Source organism: Mastigoproctus giganteus, chromosome 11, assembly GCF_048544385.1.
Source record: "Mastigoproctus giganteus isolate SK-2022 chromosome 11, ASM4854438v1, whole genome shotgun sequence".
NCBI lineage: Eukaryota > Metazoa > Arthropoda > Arachnida > Uropygi > Thelyphonidae > Mastigoproctus > Mastigoproctus giganteus.
Genome location: NC_143585.1, coordinates 115,291,186 through 115,314,321, shown reverse-complemented (window position 1 = coordinate 115,314,321; position 23,136 = coordinate 115,291,186). Strand labels below are relative to the sequence as shown.

Below are 23,136 nucleotides of genomic sequence, written 5' to 3'. Positions count from 1 at the left end.
ATATGTTCTACGTTGATAATAATATTAGTAAAATAATAAGAGGAGTTTACCTCAATATAGCACGTAGAACACTTCCGTCGTGGACCTTTACATGCATGCGCGAAGACAAATAATCACTATTTAAGTTTCAGGTTTAACCCGATTCGGTAATTTTCATTCCTGTGATCACGACATACGGTTGAAAAGCGTTGTCAGCTTCAGGAAGGAAAATCGTTTTGAATATTTTCGTTAGATTCTTTTAATTGCGTTAATTTGATTTTTAATTGTTTTAAATTGATTTTTAATTGTTTTAAATTGATTTGAATTGTTTTAAATTGATTTGAATTGTGTTAAATTGATTATTTAATTATTTATATTTACTCTAATGTACCGGTAAGTTGTCGATTTTTTTCGTTTTTTTCCCATTTTAATTTCTGGAGGGTATCATACGGAAGTGTTCTACGTACTATATTGAGGTAAACTCCTCTTATTATTTTACTAATATTAATGAACAGCACAGAATTGTTATTATGAAAGTTTTCAGTTACTGTGCAGAGTTTCAACTACAATTTAGATTTTATGATATGGTATTTTTTTCTAGAATTGCAAAACATAATAGAGATAGTGGGCTAAAATTCCAATATATCTGGCAAAATTGCACCATGGACAGATTATGAAAATTAAATTTACTCCTGGAATTTCTTAAGGGACCTTTTGTTTAAATACTTTAATTCACATGATTATAACAGTCTTGAAAAGTTTACAAGTTTAATCTTTCTTTCTTATCTCGTAATTTTTACTCAGTAATCTCTATTGTATTACACAACACTGACTTTGCTAAGCATCTTCCTCCACTGCTTTCTATTGAAAGCTGCAACAGTTTTTTCCATCCCCATTTAAAAGAAATTTAATAACTTTAGAGGAAACCTAAGCAGTTGTAAATGTTTGAGATGCTCTGGGCCTCTCACATCAGCTGCATGGGCCACATGCAGATTGTGCACTATGGGTTGGGACCCCTTGATTATGAATTTTATATTAGTATATCCCCTTTTAAGTTTTGCCATGTACTATTATTATTAAACATATGAAACCCATATATTAAACCTATATGAATATAGGTTTAATGCTATTAACTGTGAGAGCTTAACACTTGGAGGAGCTGCACAACAACAACAAACATACGAGGGTAGTATTACAGTTCAATTTGTTCCATTCTATCTGACTGCATATTGCAGGAGGTAAGTAGAAAATACAAAAATGTTACTGTTGAATTGGCTTTCTTGATATTGTGTGGACTGTGTGCCAAATCAAAGCATGCCCAGTGAACTTATTAACATATTATAAGTCAAACTGTAACAATACAGTAATTTTATATTCATTATAGTGTACCAAGACCATCTGACCAAATTTATCTCTTATCATCTTTAAACTAAATGAATATTTAAACTTGAATGCAGTTATCCCAAACTTTTGTTTTATGTGGTGTGATGCTGTAAATGGGCATTTACCAGTGTGAATAAGTAAATAATGGGATTTTATGTATCAGAGCAATAAAAGCCTTGAATCTTTGCCTGATTCATACTTTTTTTGAATTGTTTTCAGGATCTGAAAATAATAAATAAGTTAAATGGCTATGGTGCTTTCAGTATAAAATATAATAAAAGAAGAATAAGCAGACACTTAGCAAGATGTTTGTTCCTACTATGTATATATTTGCTTATCCTTATTTTTGAAGAGCTGAAAGATGGTTCTTATTCTGCAGAAGCAATTCCTCCTGCCCTGGAGAAAGATCCGAACTGATGTTCCAGATCTCTCTCCAGGGCAGGAGGAATTGCTTCTGCAGAATAACAACCATCTTTCAGCTCTTCAGAACTTTGCCTCCGAGGTGTTTGCTCACAGAAACAGAATCAACACCAGAGTAGCGAACCAAAATAGCTCACCAAATACACCTGTGTGAGTGGGAAAACAGTTTGCTTCTCTGCTCTCCTGGACCAGAGAAGCAAAAAATAAGGTCATCCTTATTTTTCACCATTGAAAACTATATAGTTCTATAACCATTCAGCATTGGACCCATTTTTATATGAAATTTTTTTTCCCCCATGTTTTTTGTAGGTCCTGAATCAATCTTGAAAGTATGGTCCACATGTCATGAAACTCTGTGTTTTTTTTTTTTTTTTTTGATTTGGTAGTTGTTGGCGCATCGGCTTCTGTGGCCATATTGCACCTCCCAAGGTTTTTGCAGTACTTTGATCCAAGCCCGAGGCGGGAATCGAACCCGCGACCTTTGGGTTGCCGGGAAGGTATTTTACCCACTCGGCTAGCCCGGTCGGCGAAACTCTGTGTACATGTGTGTGTATGTACTTGTGCCATTAAATCTAACTTGTGCTGATCAATGTATGATTGGGCTGAGTGAGGTGTGGATATGGGGGGGGGGGTACAGAATGTACAGTTTCCTAGGTCCCAATGCTCACACCTCATCTGAGTAGTCCAAAATGTTGGGCATAAGTATAGATGCTGTTTAAAGAATTAAAGAAGAAGCAAACTTTATATTATTATGAAATTTGTAGTTAAGTATATTTGAAAACTTCATCTGAAAAAAACAAAGGGCTTTTCATTTATTTGCCTTGTTATAGTTTATCATTCCAATTTTACACATATGATAGAAGCATATGATGCAAGAAAGCAAGCTTATGCAGCATCAGCCAAAAAAAACCACTCCCATTTCATCCCTCAGTTTTGATCGAAATACCTGTCCAGCCGAGCCCTAAATTTGTTTAGGCTATCAACTTCCACAACAAAGGATGGAAGTCTGTTCCACCAACAAACTACCCGCTGGCTAAAGGCAAATTTCCACACATCTATCCTACATCTGTCTTTCCTCAATCTGAATTTATGCCCTCTCAGGTGATTATTCTGAGCAAGAGGAAGAATCCCATTGGCATTGAGCATGCTCAAACCATTCAAAGCTTTATACACCTTTATCAGATCACCTCGCTGGTGCCTAGTCTCCAGCCACTGTAATTTGCAAAACTTAAGCTTTTGTTCCATTTTGTTCCCTTTGTTCCATTCACTAATCTTGTTGCCCCTCTCTGTACTCGTTCCAGCAGCTCTACATCCTTCTTGAAATGAGGCCTCCAGACCTGTATACAGTACTCAAGGTGTGGCCAACCATTGCCTTATATAAGGGAATAATCACCTCCTTATCCCTGCTCGAAAAATTCCTGTATATCATTGACAAGACACCATGAGCTACTCTTGCAGCCTGTCTGCACTGTCAGAGAACTTCATATCTGCTTGCACAATTACCCCCAGGTCCTTTTATTCTCTACCACTGTCAGTGTAGTACCACAGAGTTGATACGTTGTTCTGCGGTTGCTGTTTCCCATATGTAGTACTTTACATTTGTCAATGTGAAACTTCATTTGCCACCTCTCAGCCCATCTGCTCAACCTTTCCAGATCCTGTTGCAGCCGCATAGCATCGGTAGTGTCTTTAACCCTGACAACCTTTGTATCGTCTGTCACGTTGCGCTTTGTACATTTATCACATTGTGCTGTCAGACCTAGGACTACTGTAGGTGCTACCTTGTAGAGTAATGCTTTTTGGGAGCCACTATGTGGAACTTTCTTTATTGCTTAAAGATTATTTTTTTTTGTTATAACTTTTGGTTTAAAATTAGTAGTGTGGTTATTATTGATGTTTCTCTCATTTAGTTAATGAATTAACCCTTGAATTTGTTCATTAACCTTTAAAGTTGCTTAAAAAACAAAAGTTCACTTTTGCTGTCATTGTTGTGGTATCAATATTGATACTTATGTGGAGGTTTTCTATATACAGGAACTCCCCGTCTTACGTAATACCCGACTTACGGAAATTTGACTTTACATAACCTTTTGCTGGCTGGTGCAAGTTTAAAAAAACCGTGGAAACGTATTTTGCATCCCATAGGAATAAATGGAGGTATCGTGAGAATATTGTAATGTGAACCTAATAACATTGGTTTTTTTTTTTTTTGTGATTTGTTCCAAGTCCTTGGAAGTTGAAATTTTCGCTATATAACTAAGCTATTTATCTCTCTAAAAGGTCATTTTTATAATGAAAATTGCACTACACTTTCATCGTTATCATATGTTCCATTATAAGAATTAATTTTGAACGCCTTTATGATATTTTTCTAAAGCACGTTTCTGGAGGTCACGACCATAAAACAAAAACAATTTGCACTTTCTGATTTATTTGGTTTTTCTGTTAGCGCAATCTATTATAAACTAGTAGTATACTCATCTTATTGCATTTGCGATAATACTGGAATTCTGTGGGTTTTTAAGTTGCAGTATTATGGTGAAATGAGTTCCCCTTCACTGAAATCTTCAATCATATAAAAAACATAAATAAATTTTCAGAAACTTCTCTTCATTCCTATTTACTTATTACAATTGTGAAGGGAAAGGGACCAACGGAAAGTGCAAGTGCTAAGAAAAGAAACAAGATTCATTTAGAAATGAAGATAGTGAATTACGAAGCAGGACAAAGTTTGTCATCTTTTGCAAGGGAATTAGGTCTTGCTGCTTCAACAGTGAATACTATTTTAAAGGACAGTGCATGTATAAAAGAACATGTCAAAGGATCAACACACTTAAGATCAACAATGATCACAAAACAGCATTCAGGTGCTATATCAAAGATGAAAAGGCTATTAATGATATGGATGAAAAATCAGATTCAAAAGCGTGCCCCTGAGTCTAATGATCATTCAAGCAAAAGCAAGAAGTATTTATGAAGATATTAAGGATAAGTACGGCAAACCCCAACCCAAGTTCGTGGAAAGCAATTGGTGGTTTAATAGGTTCAAGCGTTGCGCTGGCTTCCAAAACATTAAAGTATGCGGTGAAGTTGCCAGTGCGGATTCTGCAGCTGCATAGAAATTTTGTGATGTTTTGGAAAAAATTATTGATGAAGGCGGGGATATTCAGTGCAGCAAATTTTTAACGTGGACGAGACTGCTCTGTATTGGAAAAAAATGCCAGATCGAACATACATTGCCAAAGAGGAAAATACAATGCCAGGTTTCGAGGCGTCAAAAAGATAGGGCCACGCTCTTGCTTGGGGCTAATGCAGCAGGAGATTACAGATTAAAGCCACTGCTTGTGTACCATTCCGGAAATCCTTGTGCATTTAAGAGCATCAATAAAGCCTCCCAACCCGTGCATTTCCAATCGAACCAGAGAGCATGGATAACATTCATTCCCGAGGTTGAAAAATATTGTAAAGACGACATTCCTTTCAAGATTTTGCTTCTATTAGATAATGCTCCTGCACACCTAGATGATTTCAATTCGAACGTGAGAGTCATATTTCTACTGCCAAACACAACTTCACTCATACAATCTATGGATCAGGGTGTTATTTTGAATTTAAAAGCATACTATTTACGCACAACATTTGCTCAGGCATCTGCAGTAGACAATGAGAAAAATTTTACATTTAGAGACTTTTGGAAATCTTACAATATTTACCACTCCATTATTAATAAGGCCTGGGTGTAAATTACTAAAAGTTGTTTAAATGGCGCATGGAAGAAAATATGCCCACGGCACATAAAAGGCCTTGAAAGATTTGAAAAAGACGAATCATATGAAGAGGTTACAGATAAGATTGTAAAGGTTGCAGATATACTTCAGTTGGAGGTTGACGACAAAGATGTGGAGGAGTTGATAGAGGAAGAAGAGAAGGAATTATCTAATGAAGAATCTGACTTGCAGGAACAATTTCAGAAACTAATCATTCATTATACTTTAGAACAATTGACTGCTACAATTTATTAGTCTCAAGTTACGAAGTTCCTGCGAAAATATTGATAATAATGGCTATATGAATATTGAGATGTAGTTTTCTTAATACAAAAATAAGCTAACCACTTACATGTATGGCAATTCAGACTATTAACTACATCTTAGTATGTTAATAAGAATTTAAAAAAAAAAAAAAAAGCAAAATTATTTCAAAAACACCTGTTTTTAAGAGGTTCAGAAATTCAGACACACAATATAGCCTTCTTCCCTCATTAATGCTACCAAAATGCAGTACCTTTCATTTACTCTTTGATGTTTCTGGATTTCTAATTGAATCTCATCATCAAAGCATGCCTAATCAGGAAACATTTGGAGGCTGTTCTTGAGTCTCACTTACAAAGTAAGGAACAGCTGCCGTATCATTCCTGTTAGGAGTAATGACAGGAAGAAATCCAAAAACATCACCAATTATTAAGTAGTTCTGTTGTGTGGAAATTCATCTTACTTTACAAGGGGTATCAAAAAGTTCGTACCGTGACCTAGATAAAATATCAGTAGGAATATGCAGTTTTAATATAAGTTGTCTACATATTCAATAACTAATATGTGAAATTTTATTCCCATAGGTGATCGTATACTGGGTGGAGCCTGGAATCTGAGGAAGGACCTATGGTTGATAAAGTGGAGTATTGAGCAGTGATCAAGTTCCAGCATTTGCAGGGCAAGAAAGCTCAGGAAATTGACTAAGAAACTAAAGCTGTGTATGGGCAGAATTGTCCATTCTATGACACTGTAAAAAAGTGGAAATGGGGTTCCAGTGCAGTTGTACAAGTGTCTTTGATGAGCCAAGAGAAGGAAGGCCATCAACATCCACAGACAATGAAATGGTTGCAAAGGTTGAGGTGCTGAGTGACAGACACGTGACAATTCATTTCATCGCAAATTCAGTGGGAATTAGTTATGGATCTGCCCACAGCATTTTACACAACCATCTGCACATGTCTAAGGTCTCTGCATGATGTGTCCCAAGATTGATGATGCCTTTGCAGAAGCGATGTCGAATGCAATAGTTGAATTTGTGTAATGTGGACGTTGAGAACTTTTTTTGATCGGTTGGTGACAAATGCTTTGATTAGTCTCAGAAAGTCATTAATGAAGTGGAATTGTGGTTTCGTACAAAAAGTGTGGACTTCTATGATCAAGGCATTAAACAACTGTTCCATAGATGGGAGAAATTGTTACTATACATGGAGAGTACATAGAAAAGGATTAGTTGCTGTGAAGTTTCATCTTTCTAGGGCTATTATTTCTAGGTAAGAGTACAAGTGCAAGGCTCAAGGGGTAGAATTTTTTTCAGCCTGGACTGTACTTGTTAACAGGAGAGATTGCTTCTACAGGGATGGGATACACTTAAATAGAAAGGGTGCAAGAATATTTGCTGATGCTATCGAGGCAGTGTTAGGTGGGTCGGAAAACTGCTAGCTTGGGGGGAGACAAAGACTAATAGATTAACAATAGCCACTGGCAGAGGTGAAAGAGATTCTTGCACTGCTTCTATTGGAATGAGCCGCAGCCTGGAAAATAAGATGCAGGATAGTTCAGAGACTGCTGGGAATCATTGGGGTACAAATAAACACATAGGTTGTGTTAGGGTAGCTAAGAAAAAGAACAGGTGCATGTATACTTGTGTGTACACCAATGCTAGGAGTTTAGTAAATAAATTTGATGAATTTGAGGTATTGCTCAAAACATCAAAGGCAGATATTGTTGGGATATCAGAGACGTGGTGTCACACAGATATAAGGAATGCAGAACTGGAATTTGGGGAGTACGTCTACAGAAAGGATAGACAGTATAGGAAGCGAGTAGGGGTTATGCTATTAGTTAAAAAACACAAAATCCAAGGAAGTGAAGCCAGTCGACATCGATGGACAGGGTAGTGTCGAGTCAGTTTGGTGTGACATAAGCATAGGTAAATCAAAATTGAGAGTAGGAGTGTGCTATAGGCCTAATGACTCTGAGTATAATAAGATACTGTAAAGGGAAATAGAATAGGCCAGTAAATCAGAGAGTCTTATAAAGGGGGATTTTAATTTCCCAGATATTGACTGGAATTTGTGGGTTGGTCACTCACACACTAGCAAGGCTTTTGTGGATTTATTGGATGATTGTTTTCTACACCAGCATGTTCAGGAGGCAACTAGAGGGAGTAATACTCTTGATCTGATTATCAGTAGTGATTCTTCATGCATTAAGAATCTGCAGATAAAGGAACCACTTGGTGGCAGTGATCACAGTGTGCTGAAGTGGGATTTACTCAAGGAGGTAACTACCAACAGAGGTAAAGGGAAGGGTTTTTGCTTTCGTAAAGGCGACTATGATGGTCTGAGACAGTATTTAAATTCTATACAGTGGGACCAACTGATGATGTTACCAACAGCAAATTCAAAATGGGAAGCATTCAAGGAGCTAATCTTGGAAGCTACCAGGCTTTACATACCAACCAAGAAATATTGTTCAGGGTTCAGGCCTAAATGGTTGTCAGATGAACTAATGAGACATATGGCAGAGAAGAAAAATGCATGGGATACATACAAATTAATGGGTGACACGGAAGCCTATGATAGATATAAGTTGGTCTGTAACCAAGTCACAAAGGAGATTAGGCAGGCAAAGGCAGATTATGAGAAATCCTTGGCAAAGGATGCAAAGAAAAACAGAAAAGAGTTCTTTACCTATTTAAACTCAAGAAGGAAAGGGATGAATCAGATTGGTCCACTGGATGTTGATGGTTCAACAGTTGAGGATCCTGCTCAGGTGGCTAACAATCTAAACAAGTATTTTGCATCTACATTCACACATGAGGAGTTATTCAGGAAGGGGAATGTCGTAGGTGAAGTAAACATTGACAGTGAGCTAGATGATTTTCTAATAACTGAGAGGAAAGTGGAGGAGAAATTGTTGAGGATAAACATAAAAAAGGCACCCGGGGTGGATGGGATCTATCCAGTTATATTAAAGGAGGCAGCAAAGGAAGTAAGCAAACCCCTAGCCATAATTATGAGAGCTTCTTTGGACTCAGGGGAGGTACCCATAGACTGGAGATGTGCAAATGTAACCCCAATTCACAAAGGAGGATCAAAGGCTGACACAAGTAATTATAGACCTGTTAGTTTAACTTCAGTTCCAGGAAAATTAATGGAAGCACTGGTTAAAGAAGCACTGCAGGATCATCTGGACAAGAATTCAGTTATAGCTCAGCAGGGAATAACTTTGATATTATATATTTGGATCTTAGAAAGACTTTTGATACTGTTGCGCATGGAAGACTGCTGCACAAACTGGAGCAGTGTGGCATTGGAGGCAAATTGCTGCTATGGATAAAGGGATGGTTGAGTGGCAGAAGACAGAGTGGTAATCAATGGACACTGCTCAACGTGGACTAATGTTATTAGTGGAGTTCCTCAGGGTTCAGTGTTGGGTCCATTGTTGTTTTCTGTATTTATAAATGATATTGATGATGGTATATCAAGCTTAATGTCCAAGTTTGCAGACGATACAAAGGTTGGCAGGGTTGTTAAGGACATTACTGATGCTATGCTGCTGCAACAGGATCTGGAAAGGTTGAGCAGATGGGCTGAGAGGTGGCAAATGAAGTTTAACATTGACAAATGTAAAGTACTACATATGGGAAACAGTAACCCTAGATCAACGTATCAACTCTGTGGTACTACGCTGACAGTGGTAGAGAATGAAAAGGACCTGGGGGTAATTGTGCAGGCAGATATGAAGTTCTCTGAGCAGTGCAGACGAGCTGCAAGAGTAGCTCATGGTGTCTTGTCAATGATATACAGGAATTTTTCTAGCAGGGATAAGGAGGTGATTATTCCCTTGTATAAGGCATTGGTCAGGCCACACCTTGAGTACTGAATACAGGTCTGGAGGTCTCATTTCAAGAAGGATGTAGAGCTGCTGGAACGAGTACAGAGAAGTGCAACAAGATTAGTGAGTGGAACAAACGGTTGCTCTTACGAAGAAAGGCTTAAGGTTTGCAAATTACAGAGTCTGGAGACTAGGCATCGGCGAGGTGATCTGATAGAGGTGTGTAAGGCTTTGAATGGCTTGAGCATGCTCAATGTCGATGGGATTCTTCCTCTTGCTCAGAATAATCACCTGAGAGGGCATAAATTCAAATTGAGGAAGGACGGATGTCGGATAGATGTGCGGAAATTTGCCTTTAGCCAGCGGAGGGGTGAAATGGGAGTAGTGATTTTTTTTTTTTTTTTTGGCTGATGCTGAATAAGCTTGCTTTCTTGCATCATATGCCTCTACTAATGCTAATGCCCTCTCGTATGTATAGTTTTTAAACAATAAAATTCACTTAAATCACATTGCATCCTTTTCTCAACATAATATTTGAAAATTTTATTGCTGAAAAAGTTTTAAATTTTGTTGTTAGAACATATACATGGTTATCTTAATGGCAATGTTTTTTTTTTTTATAACATTAACCATTATATGCCCAGGAAATTCCCTCCTGATTCATGATTTTTTTTTACTTTAAAAGCTTTTTTTCAAGGGTGCTTTGTTTCTAAATCAGGAGGTTGCTATATATTTAAATATTGAGACTGCTAGGACAGCTGCTTTGAAGCTTATTGGCTTCTTGTCAGCTGGTGGGTCGTCTCTATTAGAGAATGTTCTGAACTTTGAATTCTGTCCATTTGTATTTTTTGTCTAAATGTACAGATGAGCAGCATTATATGGAAGTAAAAAACTTTCATTGAAACAACATAAATGCATATATTTTTAATGTATAGCAGTTGCCATTTCAGATGACGATGATTTAAAAAGATATTAGCAAGTTAGGCAGACCTTGGATAACAGTATTTGTTCTCAAATTGAATATAAGTCCTTAAGGATGCATACTCAGCATCTTGTCTTCAGTGGGAACAGAAAAATTCCCAAGACTGAACATAGTAAAAGCATATGAATTTTATTTTATTTTAACTACTGCACTGAAATGCACCCCTGCAATCCTATATTGTATCATTTAATAATGGCCATTGTGTTTAAATGGAAGCTTTAATTATATACACTGCTTGGCTATTCACCTTACAGCAGTCTAATGAAAAGAAATACACTAGAAAAAAACAAGTACAAACTGACATTTTTTATATTATAAATTTTAATACAATAAATACAAAAGTATTTCTTCTGTACAATATCCAGTTTGTTCAGTCACAAGATGATCACTTTCACTACATGAAAATAAATAAATAGTGTTGCTTTTCTTACTTTCCACTTCGATTTCTCTGCAGTTGGTTATATAGCTCCGATCGTTCTTTAGTTAAGCGGGAAATCTCTTCTCCTAGTGTGTTGATATTTTCCTGAATGAAAATAATTATAATATTGTAACCTAGATTACAAAATTTTCAGAATTATCAGTAACGATACATTACATAATCTATGTTACCAGAGAAAAATAAAAGCTGAAATTTCAGTTTCAATACCAGTTTGAAATACTGTTTATACAGTTCCATTTTTTGGATGAAATTAGTCTTCATAATGCTTTTTCACAGACAATGTCAAGTATAAAGTGAAAGGTTGCCTTCACTTTATACGGAAGGCAACCTTTACTTTATACTTGACATGGTTACGGGGTTACTGAAGATTGCAACCCCGTTCTCTTCCACTACGAGAACTTTGGATAGCAATAACTGAATATGACTAGGGTGTGGCTACCAAGGACAAAAGTCAATGGATTAGAAGTTACCTTTTAAGCACATGAAGGTGATATAGTTATACACATTGGTAATAATGATATTAAGAATAAGCAAACTGTCTGAGTCTCAGACAGTTTTTAAATTCTGTACAGTGGGATCAACTGATGACGTTACCAACAGCTAAGTGGGAAGCATTCAAGGAATTAATCATGGAAGCGACTAAAAGTCCCACACCTATTAAGAAATATTGTTCGAGGTTTAGGCCTAAATGGTTGACAAATGAATTGATGAGACTCGTGGCAGAGAAGAAAAATACATGGGATGCATATAAATTATCAAGCGACTCAGAAGCCTATGGCAGATAAAAGCTAGTCTGTAATCAAGTCACAAAGGAGGTTAGACAGGCGAAGGCAGATTACGAGAGGGCGCTGAATCTCTTTAAAAGTTACAGCTGTCAGTTACAGGCTCCGCAAAAACGATAAGTGTTTGCCTTTTATTTTCACGATTGTTATTTTATATTGTACTTAATACGTAGTCATATAGTTATAGTTACGCAGGTTATTTTTTATTTTTAATTTAGATAAAGAGTTTTTGTGGATTTTACTTACGATAGGTAAAACCGTTATTTCGTTCCATTTTTGTAGCCATTGTTTTTGGATATAGTGGTAGGGAATTCATATTTTTTAATTGAGGTAGCTAGGTAGCTCTAACGCATAATTATATAGTAATACGCTTCACTGTTTCTATTTAATAGTTTCTATTCAAATACTATTGACATTTAATTTATTGATTTTATTAATTTAAACTACCATGCCCCAAACTAGAGCAGCAAAGCAACGGGCACAAAGTGGCAGGAGTGCTGTGACTCGGGGGAGAACTGAGGGGGGCAATTCTCCAACGCATCACAGCCTAAAAAAATGTGCAACTTGTGAAATGTTTGCCGAACTCTCTGGAACGGAACATGATATTGCCATGGGGGATGTCTTTGTGTGTGCGCGATGTAAGGAGTGTAAGGAAATCAGGCGACAGCTCAGCGTTGTTATGGGCCTATATGAGAGTTTGAAGGACAGGGTGGATGCCCTCGAAAGATCTAAATTGAGGGGCCCATCAGGCTCTCAGCTGCCCACATCAACGCCAGAGCTTGCACTTGGTCATCACTCAACACAGCGGCAACCCCTAAGGCAGAATGCGCGTCCCACAGGAACTAGTAGTTGTTGGTGACTCTATTGTCAGGGAAGCGGGGAACATCCTCTGTAAAAAGGATAGGTGGAACAGGACCAGGGTATGTCTGCCAGGGGCAAAGGTTGATGACGTTGTGCGGATATCATCTTTCAAGGGCACAAAAGGTGGTATAGTTGTACACGTTGGCACTAATGATATTAAGAGTAGGAGACCAGTGGAATTACTCAACAAGTACAGGTCACTGTTGAAAAAAAGCCGTGAAATAGGGTTGAATTTGAAAGTGTCTGCAATTCTGCCCAGACACGATAGGAGGGAGTACATGATGAGAGCCTTGTCGATCAATTCGGCCCTGGAAAGATTGTGGAAGGCTCAAGGGGTAGAATTTTTTTCAGCCTGGACTGTACTTGTTAACAGGACAGATTGCTTCTACAGGGATGGGATACACTTAAATAGAAAGGGTGCAAGAATATTTGCTGATGCTATCGAGGCAGTGTTAGGTGGGTCGGAAAACTGCTAGTTTGGGGGGATACAAAGACTAATAGTTTAACAGTAACCGCAGGCAGAGGTGAAGGTGATTCTTGCACAACTTCTATTAGAATAAGGAGCGAGGGGTGTTGGGGGTTTCAGGGACGGATGGCAGTCATCATGGAACAGTTGGGTATATGGGATGTGTTGGGTAACAAGGAATAGGCATAGGAGCATGTATGCTTGCATGTATACCAATGCTAGAAGTATAGTAAATAAATTTGATGAATTTGAAGTGTTGGTCAAGACATCAAAGGCGGATATTGTTGGGATAGCAGAGACGTGGTGTCACAAAGATATAAGGAATGCAGAACTGGAATTTGGGGAGTACAATGTGTACAGAAAGGATAGACAGGACAGAAAGGGAGGGGGCGTTATGCTGTTAATTAAGAAAAACATAAAATCAAAGGAAGTGCACCCAGTTAATATAGATGAACAGTGCTCTGTTGAGTCAGTTTGGTGTGAGATAAGCACTGCGAAAAGAAAAATAAGAGTAGGAGTGTGTTATCGGCCTAATGACTTGAATGAGTACAATGAACAATTGTACAGAGAAATAGAGTGGGCCAGTAAATCAGAATGTCTTATAATGGGGGATTTTAACTTCCCAGATATTGACTGGAACTTGTGGGTTGGTCACTCACACACTAGTCAGACTTTTGTGGATTTATTGGATGATTGTTTTCTGCAGCAGCATGTTCGAGAGGCAACCAGAGAAAGTAACACTCTTGATCTGGTTATCAGCAGTGATCATTCGTGTATTAAGAATTTGCAGATAAAGGAACCACTAGGTGGCAGTGATCACAGTGTGCTGAAGTGGGATTTACTCAAAGAGGTAACTACCGTCAGGGGTAAAGGAAAGGGTTTTTGCTTCCGTAAAGGGGAGTACAGTGGTCTCAGACAGTTTTTAAATTCTGTACAGTGGGATCAACTGACGATGTTACAAACAGTAAATTCTAAGTGGGAAGCATTCAAGGAATTAATCGTGGAAGCTACTAGACTTTATATACCGATTAAGAAATATCGTTCAAGGTTTAGGCCTAAATGGTTATCAAATGAACTAATGAGACTCGTGACAGAGAAGAAAAATGCATGGGATGCATATAAATTATCAGGTGACGCAGAAGCCTGTGGCAGATATAAGCTAGTCTGTAATCAGGTCACAAAGGAGGTTCGGCAGGTGAAGGCGGATTAAGAGAAATCTTTGGCAAAAGATGCTAAGAAAAACAGCAAGGATTTCTTTACTTATATAAACTCTAAAAGGAAGGGGATGAATATGATTGGTCCACTTGACATCGATGGTTCGACTGTTGATGATCCTGCTCAGATAGCAAACAAACTGAATGAGTATTTTGCATCTACATTCACACGTGAGGAATTATTAGAGTTTGAAAATGGAAGAAGGTTATCAAATTGTAGCAGTGTGCTTAATGATTTTGTAATAACTGAGAGCAAAGTGGAGGAGAAATTGTTGAAGTTAAACATAAGAAAGGCACCTGGGGTGGATGGGATCTATCCAGTTATTTTAAAGGAGGCGGCAAAGCAACTAAGCAAACCCTTAGCCATAATTATGAGAGCATCCTTGGACTCAGGGGAGGTTCCCACGGACTGGAGATGTGCAAATGTGTCCCCAATTCACAAAGGTGGATCAAAGGGTGACACGAGTAATTACAGACCAGTTAGTTTAACTTCTGTTCCGGGTAAAATAATGGAGTCACTGGTTAAAGATGCATTGCAGGATCATCTAGACAAGACTGCAGCAATAATTCAAACACAGCATGGGTTTGTTAAGGGAAAGTCTTGTCTGACAAATTTGATTGGTTATTATGATGTGGTCACAAAGGAACTGGATGCAAAAAATAATTTTGATATCATATACTTGGATTTCAGGAAAGCTTTTGACACTGTTGCGCATGGAAGACTACTGTACAAATTGGAGCAGAATGGTATTAAGGGTAAGTTGCTACAATGGATAAAAGGATGGTTAAGTGGGAGAAGACAGAGGGTGGTAATCAATGGGTGCTGCTCTTTGTGGACTAATGTTATTAGTGCAGTCCCACAGGGTTCGGTGTTGGGTCCACTGTTTTGTGTATTTATCAATGATATTGATGAAGGTATATCAGGCTTAATGTCGAAGTTTGCAGATGACACAAAGGTTGGCAGGGTTGTTAATGACAGTAATGGCAGTGTGCTACTGCAACAGGATCTAGATAATTTGGGCAGATGGGCTAAGAAGTGGCAACTGAAGTTCAACCTTGACAAATGCAAAGTACTGCATATGGGGAGAAGTAACCCTAGAGAAACGTACCAACTGTGTGGTACTACACTTAAGGTGGTAGAAAATGAAAAAGACCTGGGAGTAATTGTGCAGTCAGATATGAAGTTTTCTGAGCAGTGCAGACAGGCTGCTAGGGCGGGTCATGGGGTTTTGTCAATGATATATAGGAATTTTGCTAGCAGGGAAAAGGAGGTGATTGTCCCTCTGTATAAGGCAATGGTCAGGCCACGCCTTGAGTACTGCGTACAGGTCTGGAGGCCTCATTTTAGGAAGGATGTAGATTTGCTTGAGCATGTACAGAGAAGAGCAACACGATTGGTGAGGGGAATGAAGGGATTCTCTTACCAAGAGAGGCTTAAGTTCTGCAAATTGCAGTGGCTGGAGACTAGGCACCTACGCGGTGATCTGATTGAGGTCTATAAGGCCTTGAATGGGTTGAGCACGCTGAATTCTGATGGGATCCTTCCACTTGTTCAGATTACGAACCTACGGGGACATAAGTTCAAATTAAGAAAGGACAGATGTAGAATAGATGTGCGGAAATTTGCCTTTAGCCAGCGGGTGGTTAATTGCTGGAACAAACTTCCATCTGTCGTTGTGGAAGTTGATAGGTTAAATAAATTTAAGGAGGAACTGGACAGGTATTTGGAGGGAATGGTGTGATTTTTTTTTTTTTTTTTTTTGGCTGATGCTGCATAAGCTCCTACACTTGCTTTCTTGCATCATGTGCCACTACTACTACTACTACTACGAGAAATGTTTGGCAAAGGATGCTAAGAAAAACAGCAAGGATTTCTTTACTTATATAAACTCAAAAAGGAAGGGGATGAATCTACTGGTTCACTTGATGTTGATGATCCTGCTCAGATAGCAAACAAACTGAATGAGTATTTTGCATCTACATTCACACGAGGAGTTACTAAGGTTTGAAAATGACAGAAGGTTATCAAATTGTAGCAGGGTGCTTAATGATTTTGTAATAACTGAGAACAAAGTGGAGGAGAAATTGTTGAATTTAAACATAAGAATGGCACCTGGGGTGGATGGCATCTATCCAGTTACACTAAAGGAGGCAGCAAAGGAAGTAAGCAAACCCTTAGCCATAATTATGAGAGCATCCTTGGATTCGGGGGAGGTCCCCACAGACTGGAGATGTGCAAATGTATCCCAAATTCACAAAGGGGGATCGAAGGGAGACACGAGTAATTACAGACCAGTTAGTTTCACTTCTGTTCTGGGTAAAATAATGGAGTTACTGGTTAAAGATGCATTGCAGGATCATCTAGACAAGACTGCAGCAATAATTCAGACATAGCATGGGTTTGTTAAGGGTAAATCTTGTCTCACAAATTTGATTGGTTATTATGATGTGGTTACAAAGGAACTGGATGCAAAAAAAATAATTGGAGCAGAATGGTATAAAGTAAGTTGCTACAATGGATAAAAGGATGGTTGAGTGGGAGAAGACAGAGGGTGGTAGAAGTAACCACCCATTGATTAATGAGTGGTAACTTCTGCACGAAGAGCAGCACCCATTAATCAATGGGTGCTGCTCTTCGTGGACTAATGTTATTAGTGGAGTCCCACAGGGTTCGGTGTTGGGTCCACTGTTGTTTTGTATATTTATGAATGATATTAATGAAGGTATATCAGGCTTAGTATTGAAGTTTGCAGATGACTGTAACGGCAGGGTGTTACTGCAACAGGATCTAAAAAATTTGGGCACATGGGCTGAGAAGTGGCAACTGAAGTTTAACATTGAAAAATGCAAAGTACTGCATATGGGTAGAAGTAACCCCAGAGAAACGTACCAGCTGTGTGATACTACACTTAAGGTGGTAGAAAATGAAAGACCTGGGAGTAATTTTGCAGACAGGCTGCCAGGGCAGGTTATGGGGTGTAGTCAATGATATATAGCAATTTTGCTAGCAGGGAAAAGGAGGTGATTGCCCCTCTGTATAAGGTAATGATCAGTCCACGCCGTAAGTGCTGTGTGCAGGTCTGGAGGCCTCATTTTAGGAAGGATGTAGATTTGCTTGAGCGTGTACAAAGGGCAACAAATTTGGTGAGGGGAATGAAGGGATCCTCTTACCAGGAGAAGCTTAAGTTCTGCAAATTGCAGCAGCTGGAGACTAGGCACCTGCAAGGTTTTTTTTTTTTTTTTTTTTTTAGGAGCATATAAGGGATATGGGATGGTCATTCCCTGACCTTTCCACATCCTCCGCATTTGATGGTCACGGGCTCAAACCCCGGTCTAATCAAGAAGCGTGTGCTACGCACTGCTGCTCCTTCCCACCTGGCTACGGAGGCTATCGAGGCAGTGTTAGGTGGGTCGGAAAAGTGCTAGCTTGGGAGGATACAACGACTAATAGTTTAATAGTAGCCACAGGCAGAGAGTTGAAAGTGATTCTTGCACAACTTCTATTAGAATAAGTAGCGACCTGGAGAGAGGGGTGTTGGGGGTTTCAGGGACGGATGGCAGTCATTGTGAAATAGGCGGGTATATGGGATGTGTTAGGGTAACTAGGAATAAGTACATGTATACCAATGCTAGAAGTATAGTAAATAAATCTGAAGTGTGGTCAAGACATCAAAGGCAGATATTGTTGGGATAGCAGAGACGTGGTGTCACCCAGATATAAGGAATGCAGAACTGGAATTTGGGGAGTACAATGTGTACAGAAAGGATAGGAAGGGAGGAGCTGTTATGCTGTTAATTAAGAAAAACAAAATCAAAAGAAGTGCACACAGTTGATATAGATGAACAATGCACTGTTGAGTCAGTCTGGTGTGACATTAGCACTGCGAAAGCAAAAATAGGAGTAGGAGTGTGTTATAGGGTACAGAGAAATAGAGTGGGCTAGTAAATCAGAATGTCTTATAATGGGGGATTTTAACTTCCCAGATATTGACTGGAACTTGTGGGTTGGTCACTCACACGCTAGTCAGACTTTTGTGGATTTATTGGATGACTGTTTTCTGCAGCAGCATGCTCGAGAGGCAACCAGAGAGAGTAATACTCTTGATCTGGTTATCAGCAGTGATCATTCGTGTATTAAGAATTTGCAGATAAAGGAACCACTAGGTGGCAGTGCTCACAGTGTACTGATGTGGGATTTACTTAAAGATTTAATTACCATCAGGGGTAAAGGAAAGGGTTTTTGCTTCCGTAAAGGTAAGTACAGTGGTCTCCGACAGTTTTTATATTCTGTACAGTGGGATAAACTGACGATGTTACCAACAGTAAATTCTAAGTGGGAAGCATTCAAGGAATTAATCGTGGATGCTACTAAAAGTTTCATACCTTTTAAGAAATACTGTTCAAGGTTTAGGCCTAAATGGTTATCTAATGAACTAATGAGACTCGTAACAGAAAAGAAAAATGCATGGGATGCATTTTTCTTCTCTGTTATGAGTCTCATTAGTTCAAGGGTTTCTTTACTTATATAAACTCTAAAAGGAAGGGGATGAATCAGAATGGTCTAGTTGACATCGATGGTTCCACTGTTGATGATCCTGCTCAGACAGCAAACAAACTGAATGAGTATTTTGCATCTACATTCACACAAGGAATTATTAATGTTTGAAAATGGTAGAAGGTTATCAAATTGTAGCAGAGTACTTAATGATTTTGTAATAACTGGGAGCAAAGTGGAGGAGAAATTGTTGAAGTTCAACATAAGAAAAGCACCTGGGGTGGATGGGATCTATCCAGTTATATTAAAGGAGGCGGCAAAGCAACTAAGCAAACCCTTACCAACTGGATCTAGATTATTTGGGCAGATGGGCTAAGAAGTGACAACTGAAGTTTAACCTTGACAAATGCAAAGTACTGCATATGGGTAGAAGTAACCCGAGAGAAAAGTACCAACTGTGTGGTACTACACTTAAGGTGGTAGAAAATGAAAAAGACCTGGAAGTAATTGTGCAATCAGATATGAAGTTTTCTAAGCAATGCAGACAGGCTGCCAGTGCAGGTCATGGGGTTTTGTCAATGATATATAGGAATTTTGCTAGCAGGGAAAAGGAGGTGATTGTCCCTCTGTATAAGGCAATGGTCAGGCCATGCCTTGAGTACTGCGTGCAGGTCTGGAGGCCTCATTTTAGGAAGGATGTCGATTTGCTTGAGCATGTACAGAGAAGGGCAACACGATTGGTGAGGGGAATGAAGGGATCCTCTTACCAAGAGAGGCTTAAGTTCTGCAAATTGCAGTGGCTGGAGACTAGGCACCTGTGTGGTGATCTGATTGAGGTGTATAAGGCCTTGAATGGGTTGAGTACGCTGAATTCTGATGGGATCCTTCCACTTGTTCAGATTACGAACCTAAGGGGGCATAAATTCAAATTAAGAAAAGACAGATGTAGAATAGATGTGCGGAAATTTGCCTTTAGCCAGCGGGTGGTTAATTGCTGGAACAAACTTCCATCTGTCGTGGAAGTTGATAGGTTGAATAAGGTAATTTTTCAATTAACTATCTCAGTTCATTTAAAGTCTCCTAAGGAAAGGTATTTGGAGGGAATTGTGTTTTTTTTTTTTTTTTTTTTTTGGCTTATGCTGCATAAGCTCATACACTTACTTTCTTGCATCACATGCCACTACTACTACTACTACTACTACTAATTTCTCCTTGACTTTGTTCTCAGTTATTACAAAATCGCTTAGCTCCTGTTAATGTTTGATAAACTTCTGGCAAACTCCTTGAATAACTCCTCATGTGTGAATGTACATGCAAAATACTCATTTGGTTTATCAGTTACCTGAGCATGATCATCAATAGCAAACCATTTTATGTTAAGTGGACCACTCTGATTCATCTCTTTTCTTCTAGAGTTTCCATAAGTAAAGAACTCTTTGCTCTTTTTCTTAGCATCTTTGCCAAAGATTTCTCGTAATCTGCAGTTGCCTGCCTAACCTCCTTTGTGACTTGATTACAGACTGGTTTATATCTGCCATAGGCTTCTGTGTCGCCTGATAATTCATATACATCCAATGCATTGTTGTTGTTGTTGTTTGGTTTTTAGGAGCATTAGCAACTAAGGGCATATTGCTCCGGGATATGCTGGTCATACCCTGACCTTTCCGCATCCTCTGTATTTGGTGGTGACGGGCTCGAACCCTGGTCTAATCGAGAAGCGTGTGCTACGCACTGCTGCTCCTTCCCACCTGGCTATGGAGGTGCCTCATTTTTCTTCTCTGCCATGAGCCGCATTAATTCATCTGATATCCATTTATAATGAAGGAATAAAATCCACCTTGAACAGTATTTCTTAGTTTGTAGGAAAAGCCTAGTACCCTCTAAGATTAAGTCACTAAAGGCTTCCCATTTAGAATTCATCATTGGTAATATCATCAGTTGATCCCACTGTATAGAATTTAAAAACTCTCTGAGACCACTGTAGTCACCTTTATGAAAGCAAAACCCCTTCCCCTTACACCTGATGGTAGTTACATCTTTAAGTAAATCCCACATAGGTATACTGTGATCACTGCCACCTAGTGGTTCCTTTATCTGCAGATTCTTAATGCATGAAGAATCACTGCTGATAATCAGATGAAGAGTATTAATCCCTCTGGGTGCCTCTCGAACATGTTGCTGTAGAAAACATGACATCCAATAAATCCACAAAAGTCTTGATAGTGTGTGAGTGACCAATCCACAAGTTCCAGTCAATATCTGGAAAGTTAAAATCAACCATTATAAGACATTCTGATTTACTGGCTCACTATTTCTCTGTACAAATGCTCATTCTACTCATCACATTTAATAGGCCTATAATACATCTACTCTCATTTTCCCTTTCCCCGTGCTTAAATTACACCACGCCGACTCAACATTGCATTGTCCACGAATGTCAATTGGATGCACTTCCTTAGATTTTATGTGTTTCTTAAATAACAGCATAACCCCTTCTAACTTCTCAACTAATAAAAAAAATTCTGTTTATACTCTGGGATGGCCACACAGTCAGCAGTTCACAAGATAGAGAGAATAAGTTTAAGGAAGTTTGCCTTTAGTTAGCTGATAGTTGATTGCAAGAACAAATTTCCGTCTGTTGTTGTGGAAGTGGATAGCTTAAATAAATAAAAGGACTAAATAAACTATTGGAGTGAATAGGAAGGTTTTTTTTCTTTTGATGTTTAAAATGTTTTTACAGGCGTTATTTGGAAAAAAGCATTACGTTACCCAGAAATCGTCATGAAACCCGATGCGCATACATTGTACTTGTTGCATGCAGTGATGCAACAAGTACAACGCATGCGCCCAAGAAAACTCAATTGTACTCAACAAATGCAGTGACACAACAAGTACAATTGAGCCGAAAGTGAATCCAGATGAAATTCAACAACAGTGTTTCGTTATGTCTGGGAGTTCTCAAACTGCACCCAAAAAAACTCGCTGAAATAAGGAAGGAATATCGTGAACAGAAGAAAAGGAAATTAGAAATTCAAACTGTTCCGAATCATAATGAAATTCAACCAAAGAGTTCTACTATACCTGATACTTATCAGGAATCTAAAACTACAGCAGAACGAATGAAGGAATATTGTGCACGAAAAAAAGTGAAATTAGAAATGGCTAATAATGAGATTCCTGATTACATCCCTAGTGTCTACACGAGCTGACAGTGAGTTTGAAAAACTAGTGTACAAAAACCCATTGGGGTTTAGTTGTAATGTTTGGTCGTTTATGGTTTCAATTAGATTTGAAACTATTTCCAACAACTTCATATGAATTACTTCAAAATGAATTTCATTTACAAAATGTCAGTGACTGAAACTGCAGGACTTCCATACATTCTACCATTATTGAAACGAAAACCGTACATGATTAGTACAAATATAGATGTGGTCGATGGATTGGTAAACAGTGCAATAGAGGTACTTTAATATGTTTTGAATGAGGACGACGAAACAGTTAGAGTATGGATGAAATTTCCTGAGTCAAAAATAGGATATAACCTTCAATCTCGTTATAAACAATACGTGAAAGATAAACATTTACCTAGTCAATCCATACTGATTATAAAACAATCAACTACGATTCCATTCAAGAACAATAGGAAATTAACATGTAGACATACACAATTTCCTTTAGTATCTGCTTCTGCTTTGACTATACATAAATCTCAAAGAGGAACCTTTGACAAAGTTGTATATAATTATAAGAAAGATCATCAACAGCAACTTGTATACATGGCGTTATCTCGAGTGACCTTATTGCAAGGTTTATATATTACAAATCCCCACGACGATTTCACATTTCACCACGGCAAAGCTACTAGTAATATAGAACTTCGTGCTGAACTAGATCACTCTAAAAATAATAAGCTACCGTCTCTAGAGGATGAACTGCAAGATTTCATACAAAGTGGTATATCTATATCGTCAATGAATTACAAAGTTTACGGGGCCCATGTTCAAGATATCGAAATGGACACAATCTTACAGCAATCCAAAATATTGATAATAAGTGAAATGTGTTGGATAATGACGAACATATATTACTTAAACCATTCCAATGTGTGACTCAATTTAAAAGGTCAGATGTTCGTAGTGGTGGTGTTGCGATATATCAATGTGAAGGTTAAACTATCATCAGTACATCACATATCTTTGCACAACATAATAGCAGCAATGTGACAGCGGTGTCAGATGAAA

At 38.4% G+C, this 23,136-nt stretch overlaps 1 protein-coding gene across 5 annotated transcripts in view; it reads right to left on the bottom strand.

Moving 5' to 3' along the window:
- Positions 1 to 11,003: 11,003 nt before the first annotated feature.
- Positions 11,004 to 23,136, bottom strand: part of LOC150078364 (coiled-coil domain-containing protein 186-like) — a 334,475-nt gene continuing 322,342 nt past the window's right edge. For 4 of the 5 annotated variants that reach the window (XM_090385405.1, XM_090385401.1, XM_090385402.1 and 1 more), the window contains one exon: positions 11,004 to 11,158. In XM_090385405.1, the coding sequence (XP_090241531.1) occupies positions 11,063 to 11,158 (96 nt within the window). In that variant the 3' untranslated portion in view covers positions 11,004 to 11,062. The remainder of the gene's footprint in view (positions 11,159 to 23,136) is intronic. The other variant, XM_090385404.1, reaches the window with a different exon arrangement.